The 10,160-nt window shown below is 54.6% G+C and overlaps 1 protein-coding gene across 2 annotated transcripts; it reads left to right on the forward strand.

Moving 5' to 3' along the window:
- The first annotated feature begins 2,195 nt into the window (after nt 1–2,195).
- On the forward strand, nt 2,196–9,508 carry Gprin2 (G protein regulated inducer of neurite outgrowth 2). Of its 2 annotated transcripts, none has more exons than XM_070020381.1 (2): nt 2,196–2,396; nt 8,138–9,508. In XM_070020381.1, exon 2 carries the CDS (start codon nt 8,144–8,146, stop codon nt 9,506–9,508), a length of 1,365 nt encoding a protein of 454 aa, XP_069876482.1. In that variant the 5' UTR covers nt 2,196–2,396; nt 8,138–8,143. The 2 variants fall into 2 exon arrangements, 1 of the variants encoding a protein (XP_069876482.1); XR_011371499.1 differs by lacking the exon at nt 2,196–2,396 and adding an exon at nt 6,152–6,209 and having other exon boundaries at nt 8,138–8,152.
- The last annotated feature ends 652 nt before the right edge of the window (nt 9,509–10,160 follow it).

The raw sequence follows: 10,160 nt of genomic DNA on the forward strand, positions 1-10,160 counted from the left end.
TTCCTTCCTTCCTTCTTTCCTTCCTTCCTTCTTTCCTTCCTTCGAACGCATGAGGATGTTTGGACTGGAATTCACTTTAGAGTCCCTATCTTGGGTGCTCCCTGGGCAGCTCCACAGCCTAGGAGACCCTAGGCTCCCAAGGAGGGAAACCTCCTTGTTAAGCCACAGATGGAAGAAGGGGACTAGTGGGCCAATCACCAAGGCCAAGATGATGCTTGGTGACCATTCCAGTATAGTCTAGACAGGCCATCTGTGGGCATCTGGTAGGTACTAGAGACATCCAGCTGGCTTCCTTGAAGTACATAGTAAAGTTCTTGGTGTGGGGGGGCTCTCAGGAAGCTCAGGGAGCTGGGAGCCCCAGATTTGAAATAAGTCTGGCATTAACTTTCAGTGTAGCCACACATACCTCCTCCTTTCTTCTACTGTTCCCCACCCCCAGTATTGGGCCTTGAACTCAGGTCCTGGGTGCTGTCCCTTACTTAGCTTTTTCACTCAAGGCTAGCATGCTATTACTTGAGCCACAGCTCTACCCCTGGCTCTTTTGTGGTTAATTGGAGAAAAGAGTTTCACAGATTTTCCTGACCTGGTCGGCTTTGAACCTCAATCCTCAGATCTCAGCATCTTAAGTAAATAGGATTGTAGGTGTGGGCCACTTGTCTTGGCTCTCCATTCCACCTTGGAGATCTCTAAAATGGGAATTAGTAAGATTCCTCAGGTCTGGAAAGAATAGTTCTGATTGGTCTTAGGGGCAGAAGTGGGTAGTGTCTCCAGGAAGCAAGTCCCATGGGCCTCTTTGGGCAGGACTGGCCAGCCATATTATATGTGGTGGGCAAACCAGAGCCTGGGGTCCCTACTTGAGTACCCTGTTGATTAGGATGCTCAGCTTCCCTAGTCCAGAATCTATCTGAGCAAATTGGAAGAGGAGAAGAGGCAGCATATGCCCCTGGTTCCAGCAGGGGAATAGTGCAGACACATGGTGAAGGCTGGACAATCAAGTTGGGGTCTCCAGGACTGGTGTCAACAAAGAAGGGGCAATCCTCTGGAGATGGGGGTTCAAAGACACTGCAGCTCTGGTGTTAGGTGGAAGGAACTCTTTGAGGGGAGATGGGGTCCCATGGAATGGTCTGGGGCTCCCCTCCCCAGTGGGACCAACAGATTGTAGGGTCTGGAGAGCTGCGGAGGAAGCAAGGAAGGACGTTTTGGAGTTGTAGGGAGAGCGGGAGCCTGAGTGGCATCTACACTGTTTGGAGGTCACTGTGGAATTCTTGCAGCAGGGCTGGTAAATTGAAGGCCGCAAGTTAAGTTGCTTTGGGAGGTCAAGCGTAGCAATAGAGACAGGAGAGGTGGAGCGGGGTGATGGAATGCTGAGAGTGGTGGCTTTTAGGGACACTGCTGAGAAGATGATCCTGGGGAAAGAGTCTATGAAATTTGAGTGTCAGGGGCTGCAGGAGATACTCTGAGGACCAGGCTGGGTACACAGAGTTCAACGAATCCATCCGGCTTGGGGCCTAAGAGCCTAGAGCTGAGAAAATGGGACCGTGGGCTCAGGACCTGGACAACCTCTAATCCATAGCTGCAGGGCTAGGACTGGAGCTAATGGCCACCAGCCCTGGCCCTAGAGGAAGGAGGTCTCCGGGGTGGGTCTCTGAGTCTAGAGAATTGTGAGGCCAGGGTGATGCTGAGGCGGGAGCAGGGAGGAGGTCACCTCTCAGCTTGCAGACCTAGGTGCCTCCAGACCTAGGTGCGGGAGAGAGCAGGAATCAATGGGGCAAAGCAATGAGAAAGTAAACTTGGGGGAGGGAAGGGGCTGGAGGATTATGGGGAGCAGGTCTGTAAGGCAGGGATCGAGGGGCTGGGCAGGCCTGGAACATAGGGAATCATGCGTGGTAAAGATCTGGCGGAAAAGACCAGACAGTGGCAGGGGTGGGTGTTGGAGGCAGAGGGAAGGGGCATGGCTAGAGGGGCGTGGTCGAGACAAGGGGGCGTGGCCTAGAGCCAGGCAGGCGGAGGAGCACGGAGGCGGACCTAGGTAGAAAAAGACCAGACAATGGGGGGGGGGGGAGGAGGAGAGGCAGCGGGGAGAAGGGGCGTGGCTAGAGGGCGTGGGGCGGGGCCGAGTCCGGGGGCGGGGCCGGACGCAACGCGGGGGCGGACCCAGGTGAGCGGGGCCACCTCCATCACCCCGCGTCCCTCTCTGGTGCCCCAGTGCCCGCCATCCCTGCCAGTCCCTCCCTGTATTGGGTCCGCGGCCAGCCCGCTCTTGGCGGGCGGCGTCTGGGGCCCTGACCGGGTCCGGCCCAGCTCCATCTTGGGCCGCCGCGCCGGGCACCTGTGGCCGCCTCAGGAGCAGCGCTTCCGCCGGCCTGCGTGGCGCCGGGAGGGCGAGCGGGTGAGAGGTCAGCTCCCTGCGTGGCCGTGGGAGGTGGGGAGGGGGGGCTAGGCGGCACCCCCCCCTGCCTACGCCCCAGATCCCGCTCCTCACTTCGGCCTCGACCCCAGCCTCCGGCCCTCCTCCCGCTGCCAGTGTCCGTCCCCGCACCGCTTCGCCCCTGCCGGCCCGATCCCGGCCCCTCGCCGTCTCCTCCGCCCACCCCTGCATTTCCCGTCCTCGGCCCCAGACCCGTCTCCTTCAGCATCCGCCCTGCCCGCGCCCATTCCGCCTTCCTCCCAGCCGCAGTCCCCCGCCCACCCCGCCCTCACCCCGCCCCCCCCCCCCCCTGTCTCCCCGTCCCTCTCCGGCCCCAGCACCCTGCCCGCCTGCCCTCCGCCCGGTCTCTTTCAGGCTTTGGTGCTGAGGAGGTCTCGAGCCTTTGTGGAGATCCGTCCTTCTAACACCCTCGGGGGCTTTGCTGGAGAGGGTGGGGAGCCGAGCCCGGGCCGGGTGAGGCCACGTGGTGAGATGTGTTTGGGCCTTCGGCCCGCCGCTGGGCGGCCTGTGCTTGGCCTGCAGCTGGAGGCTGTGTGGACGTCGTTTCCTGCAGGCTTGGGCCTGTGTCTTGGCCCCTGGCTGTCCACGGTGGGGCATGTCCATGCCTCATGCTGGGGCCCTGTGCTGGTGCTGCTTCTAGGCTAGGGCAGCTGGAGACTTACCCTCCCCCCCCACCGGAAGAGGCACCTCCCCAGGAAAGTGAATGCTTGGCTGGTGGGGGCAGGGGATGGTGGTAAATCTCTGTGATGAGCGAATGGCGTCCTTGGGAGCACTGCCCCATGATTACCTTTTTCCTGCCACTGCCTGTGATCAGTGTTTTGTTGCTCTTATGCCGGTGTCATTTTGTCCTAAGGCACTGTCAATCTGTTAGGGGTAGTTTGGTCCCATGCAAATCTTCCCTTTTAGTAGAACTCTGGTGCATTGTTCAGCTTTGGCCCAGATTGTTGCTTTCTGGCCTCTTCGGGCTCTGGAATGGATTAAACCACCTATTGGAGGTTCCAATACCTCCATATTCCTGTATGACAGTGAGGGATTTGTGGGGTGTGTATCCTTGTAGTTCTTGAGAGTAAGTTTCATATTTTAACATGTGACCAGTTTCCCTCCCCACCCCCACCCCCACCTTTGTGGGTTTGCTTTTTCCATTGTGGTTTCCTGAACACACAGGTTATATCCCAATGCCTGGATGGTAACAAGAAGGGACATACTTGGCTGTCACAGTGAGGTTTGGGATGTGTACCTTGGGAGCCCAAAGGCCTGGGTTCCTCTGATTGAGTTAGAATTAGAACCTCTGCCCAAATCGTCCCAGAGTTTCTATTGTCTTTTGTGCCGGTACTGGGGCTTGAATTCATGGGAGCATTTACTCAAAATGGTATGGGTTAATTGCTTTTTTGTGTGTGTGTGCTGAGTATTGAACCCACAATGTTGTACTTGCTAGGTAAGTGCTTTGCCACTGAGCCTCATCTCAGCCCAGCATGGGTGAATTGCTGCATGGGAAACTGTCCTCTAGTTACTGACATCAGAACCTAAGGTAGCAGATCAGCCCAGCATTAGCCACCCAACATCAGCTCCAGCCATTATGACTATAGCATTAAATGGTGCAAGAAAGAAAATATAAATATCAAACACTGTTCTTGGATGCTTCCTTGTGCCTGTTCTTTATTGTATACTAAAACACCTTCCCAGGGGCTCTTTTGAGCAAAAGAAGAGCCTTTTCCATGGTTCTAACTAAAGGCAGGAGAAGCTGCTATTCAGGGCATATAGTACGTGTACTGTGTACACATTCCCATATTCTCCAAGATAAAGGTTTAAAATAGGTCTGGGAAAACAGCATGGTGATGGAGACACTGGAGACAATATCTACTGGGTGGTAGGATAGGGGGAAAGAAGCAAGGATGAAAAGCAAGCTGAAGCTGACCTGGGGGCTGTCAACCTTAGTGATGTCCTAAAAGGGTTTCCCTGCCCCATAGTGTAAGAAGAGCGTTAATTTTAGCTCTATGCAATCACGTTTAGTCTTTACAACATGCAGGGTGGGAACAGCTTCAGTTGTACAGATTGGGGAAACTGAGGCTTAAAGAGGTGTTTACCTAAGGGCCTCTTTCATGGGAAGCTCCTCTCCTTGGTGTTGGCCACAGGGAGAATGGGAAAGCCCTCTAGGTGGAGGTCACTATGAACAACTTTCCTCAGAGCCCTCCCCCTGCCAAGCTGGGGAGGCCAGGCTGTACACTGTTGGGGTTCTTTCTGCTGTGGGTTCTTTGACATTTTTACACTGTTTCAGGGTTCAGTTTAATTACTTTCCACTTGAAGACTTGTGGAGCAAGGAAGTGAACCCTCCATGAGTATCTGTGTGGTCATTGGTCACTCTGGGAGAGACGGCTAACTGGGCACTGGCAGTGTCTGGGGAAGCACAAGTAAACTCTCTCGTTCTCTTTCTCTCTGTGCCTATACTGGGGCTTTTATTCAGTAGCTGAGTGTTGTCACTTAGCTTTTTTGCTCAAAGCTGATGCTCTACCACTTGAGCCACAGCTTTACTTCTGGCTTTTTGATAGTTAACTGGAGATAAGAGTCTCACAGACTTTCCTGCCCAGGATGGCTTTGAACCTTGATCCTCAGATCTCCATTTCCTGAGTAGCTAGGATTACAAGTGTGAGCCACTAGCTCCCAGCAAAGAAGACTCTGTTCTAATGCCTTCTCTCTAGGTCCTAGTGGGAGTGGGAGGTGGTGAGGGATCACTAGTGGTGACACGATGTGTTTCCTCTGTGGGCCAGGCACTGACTTGGTTCTTTATGACCCTATTTCCTAGGAGGGTCCAAAGTAGTGCTGGGGTTCATTGCAAGACACTCCTGATGGGACCTTTTTGGGGTTCTTGAATACACAGCTGGCTGGCTTTCTTCCCGCCAGTGGCTGTCGATGACCACAGACCTTCTAGGCGGCAGATGTGCACTTGTCTCCCTTACTCCACACAGCCTAAGAAGCAGTGGGGTGGGCATGGAGCCAGGCTTTGCCCCTAGTCATTCACTTATTCCACTGGCATCCTCGGGCTCCATTGTCAGTGCCAGGTACTACAATTCCTGGGGCTCTGGGACGTAACAATGGCGACAACAGCAACCATAGTGTTTAGAGAGGCATAGTGTTCAGAGAGGCAGAGTGTGGTACACACTTTTGGACTTGATTCCTAACTAAGGCCCTGGCCAGCTGGGTGCCCTTGGGCAGGTCACTAAGCCTCTGAGGTCAGAGGCTTCCTTTGTAGAATGGGGATAGTGACTTATGAGCTTGCTCTGGCAGTGAAATGAGAACATGTTTGCAAAGGAAGTGGCAGATACCTGGCCCATGGTGGGTGATCAGCACCACTGTCAGCACTGTTGACTTTGTTCCTCTTCTCTGTTTATCTGTACATCTTAGAGCTCCTTGAGAGAAGCTCTTGGGCCAGAATCCTCTCCTGGCTACTCCTCTTCTTGATCCTCCCAAGTACCTACAATGGCTTTGGCTTTGGGTGTAGCTGGGATGGGACATTTCCTATCAGGCTGAACTATGTTCCAAGCTCCATAGTCCATTATTGTTGCCATTAGCCACCGGTAGCCCATTAAATTCTAATGAATTAAGATTAAATAAAATCAGAAATTCCATTTCTTGGTCACTGTAGCTGCCTTTCAGATGCTCAGGAGCCACAAGTGACTGGTGCCTGGTACCTGGAACAGCACTAGGTGGAGCTATCATGGTCAGACATGTGGACACCAGACACTGGCTTCAGAACCATCCTTGCTATTGGCTCTCTTGATCTCAGGTCAGCAGAGATGACACATAAACTTTTGCCTTTGCAGTAACACAGAAACTGAGTTCTGGAACCATTTCCACATTCCTGTTTGGGTGGCCTTGCTCACCTGACCAGAGTGGTTGCTTTCCTGACAGTTCTTATCAGGCTAGGAATGGGAAGGCAGGGCTGGGATTGCCCAAACCAAAGTTGTTGTCTTCTGTACCCGTCTCCAGCCCCTCCCACCCAGCAAGGAGTCAGGGAGTTATCTTCCTCATTCAAGGCTTTGGCCCAGACACTCTGACTCTGGATCATATCCAGTCCCTCTCCCTCAGTGTCCCTGAATGCTCTGTCTACCCTGTTCCTTCTACCTGGTCACCTTCTCCCTTTCTCCCTTGACTTCCCTGACTGGTCCTCCAGAAAGCCTTTTCCCATCATCCCCCGGTGTGAGCGCAACTGACTTGGCAGGGATCTCCCTCAGACCCCATTTTGGGCACTCAGCCCGCTCCTCTGTGGGCTTGCCCTTGGACTGGCAGCAGACATTCTCTGTGCCAGCTATGTTGTGTCAGGTCAGTGCAAGGGTGCTGGTCAGATGGTGAGGAACAGGCCACATGGCAGACTTGGCCAACTGGCTGGTGGAGAAGCTGATAGCCAGCCAGACTGTTCCATCTAGGCCTAGAGTTAGGGATAGAGGCAGCCCGGCTGGAGGATCAAGAAAGATTCCCAGGAGGAGCACTGAGGTGGAACAGGACCTTCATTGACAATGTTGTGTGGCAGGGCCAGTGGGGAGATCCAAGGGGGGAGAAGGTCTTGTGTGGCTGGAACCGGGGACAAGGAGGATGCAGGTACACTGGACAAGAGGGAATTGAAATTTTGTGGAGAAGATGTTGAATTTGATGTTGTTGATTTTGTTTGCAGTATGGGGCTTGAACTCAGGGCCTGGGCTCTGTCCCTGAGCTCTTTTGCTCAAGGCCAGCACTCTACCATTTTGAGCCACAGCACCACTTCTGGTTTTCTGGTGGTTAAGTGGAGATAAGAATCTCATGGATTTTCCTGCCTGGGCTGGCTTCAAATGGTGATCTTCAGATCTCAGCCTCATGAGTAGCCAGGATGACAGGCATGAGCTACCAGCACCTGGCAATATGTCTGAATTTTGATGTTCAGTGTTTGCTGGACCACCATTTCCAGGGGACAGCCAGATCTAAATGATTCTCATATTCCCACCTGCGGAGCCACCCATGAGGCAAGGGCTTGGGAGACAGCTGCAGAACAAATGTACAGTTGCCCAATGAGTCCCATGCATAAAGGGCTGAGCTTGATGGGGGTCAGAGAACTCTGCTACCCTTTACTACTGCTAATACTGGATCTTGGAGACATGGCAGGCCAGAGAGGATGAGCAGAGGGGGCAACAGCAGAACCTAAGACCGTCCTCAGTCCTGTATTCATTGCTGATATCCACCAGTCCAGCTATATAGGCTATTAATATTCTGCAGTATTTCTTCCGTGCCAGTCATCTGAAAGCGGGTGTCCCAAACCCATGCACCCAGTTACAGGCTTGCCCCTAGGACTTCAGCAGATGTAGCCAGCCTGTAAAATAAAAATCTGGTGGGTTGGAGGCGTGGATCAGGTGGTAGAGCATCAGGCAATGAGTGAAAGCAAGTATCAGATAGTGAGTTCAAGTCCCAGTCTTGGACAAACAAACAAACAAAAAAAACGAAAAAGATCTGGCTGGTGGTGTCCCCAGAACCCTGTGATAGAAAGAACTGACCATTAGATGTTTGTGTGTCATGTGGGATGGCCTTGATTTGAAGCATCTGATGTCACTGAGTGGCTTATGGCTCTGACCAGTCAGGCAGGTTGGGACTGAAACTGTCTCCCAAGTGTGCCTCGCTCTATGAGGGTTTAGGGCAGACTCCAGCACACAACTCCACTCTACTCACTTGCTTTCTCTTTTCCTGCAGGCAGCCATGAGCTCCAGCCACCCTGAGCCCAGTGCCCAAGCACCCCAGAGCCCCCGTGCCCAGCCTTTGTCCCAGAGCTCTTCCAGTCTGCTGTGTGAAGGCCGGGAGCAGAGGCCAGAACTCCGCAAGAGTGCCAGCAGTACTGTCTGGCAGGCCCAGCCGGGCAAGGCCAGCACACATTCCCAAGCCCCAGAGGAAGAAGGATGCCAGACGGAGAGCATGGAGCAGGCTCAGGCCTTTAGTCCCCAGTCACCGCCTGGTGCTGTGGGCCGCTGGCGGAGCAGCACTGTGGGCAACGTGTCCACTATGGGCACTGGAGACCTGTGTCGCCTGCGGGCTCCCAGCGTGGCTGCTGTGCAGAGGAGCCACTCTGACCTGGCCCGTAGCAGCCAGACCTGTGGTCATGGTGGAGCCCGGAAGGCCAGTCTCAGCTGTTCGGCTCTTGGAGGCTCACCTGTCCATGGGCCTCATCAGCCACCTGGTAGTGTTTCTGGCCAGGCTGACCAGACCAATGTAGGTCTGGAAAAGGATGTGGCTCAAGAGGATGCGACTTCTAACTCCGCCTGGATGCTGGGCGAGAGTCAGGTGTGTGAGCCTTCCCAGGATCGGGAGGGTACAGCTGCCCACAGCAGCGGATCCCAAGTCGGGCCCAAAGCCTCTGGGCAGCCAGCTGCCACCTCCTGCCATGCTCTGTCCCCAGCCGCTCTGCTTGGAAGCATGAGGGAGACAGCTCCTGGCTGTTGCCATGTCCTTCCTGCCACAGGGATCTTGGCCTTTCCCAAACTGGTAGCTTCTGTGAGTGAGTCCGGGCTGCAGGTTCAGCAGGGGTTGAAGTTCCACTGTAAGTTGCCTGCGGGGCTCCCTGGGCACACTCACTGCTGTGCCCACCCGTGGGGGACCACAGGCTTAGCCACAGATCCAGGCTCCAGGACCAAAGATGTGTGGACCATGACCTCAGCCAGTGACTTGGCTCCCGGGTTGGCCTCAGCCCAGGATGCTGGTGTGCAGGCAGCCCCAGTGGCAACCAGCAAGGCTGTGGCTACCAGCCCGTCCCTGGAAGCCCCTGTGTCCCTGCACATCTTCCCAGAGGTAACTCTGGGGTCCAGCCTGGAAGAGGCATCATCTCCAGTGCGGGATGTGAGGTGGGACTCCGAGGGCATGACGTGGGAAGTATATGGAGCCTCGGTGGACCCTGAGGTGCTCGGTGTGGCCATCCAGAAGCACCTGGAGATGCAGTTTGAACAGCTGCAGCGGGCGCCAGCTAGCGAGGACAGTCTGTCGGCCGAGGGCCGCAGGGGCCCGCTGCGTGCCGTCATGCAGTCCCTGAGACGCCCCAGCTGCTGTGGCTGCTCTGGAACAGCCCTCGAGTGAGGCACAAGGCCTGCAGGCTGGCTTGGCCCACAGACTGAGCCCTTGGGCAGGACCAGGGACCGTGGAGGCCAGTGCCCCTTGGCCCCCAGCACAGGTGGGCACGTCTCTCACCTGGGCACTGACCGCCTACAGAATGCAGGACTGAGCCTGGGGTTCCAGCTTCACACAGCTGGCCTGGTGGGTTTTTCTTTTCTTTTCTTTCTTTCTTTTTTTTTTAAAGGGCTTGATTCCCAAGAGTTCCATGCTGGGCTCTGGACTTTGGGTTTCTGCACTGTGAATAAGTGAGATCCTCCGTGTTGTGTAAAATCGCTGTATTAAGTCTGTTCTCAGCACTTAATTTCCATGTTTCCCACTGCCCCCAGGACTTTATTGCCAAAGGCCTTCTGTGTGCCATATACTGTGCTTGTCACCTTACCTGATTGAGTCTTTTATCTCTTCATCCCATTTTACAGCTAGAACCACAGACATTTGGCAGAGCTCTGTCTAGTGAGCCTCATGGTGGACTGCTTGCGCTGGTGGGCTAAGATTCAAAGCCAGTGCTAGCTGAGCCCAGCACATGCCCAGTGTGGGGTGATGCAAGTTAGGGACAGGAAGGGTTTATGGAGCTCATGTTCTGTGGGTTCTGAGGTACAAAATTGAGGCTATTCCTGCC

This window comes from Dipodomys merriami, unplaced genomic scaffold (genome assembly GCF_024711535.1).
Source record: "Dipodomys merriami isolate MVZ:Mamm:240054 unplaced genomic scaffold, mDipMer1.0.p SCAF_14, whole genome shotgun sequence".
NCBI classification, from domain to species: domain Eukaryota; kingdom Metazoa; phylum Chordata; class Mammalia; order Rodentia; family Heteromyidae; genus Dipodomys; species Dipodomys merriami.

Bases quoted from the DNA above. Each gene is read 5' to 3' on its own strand.
- Gprin2 (XM_070020381.1), top strand. From the start codon at position 8,144: ATGAGCTCCAGCCACCCTGAGCCCAGTGCCCAAGCACCCCAGAGCCCC.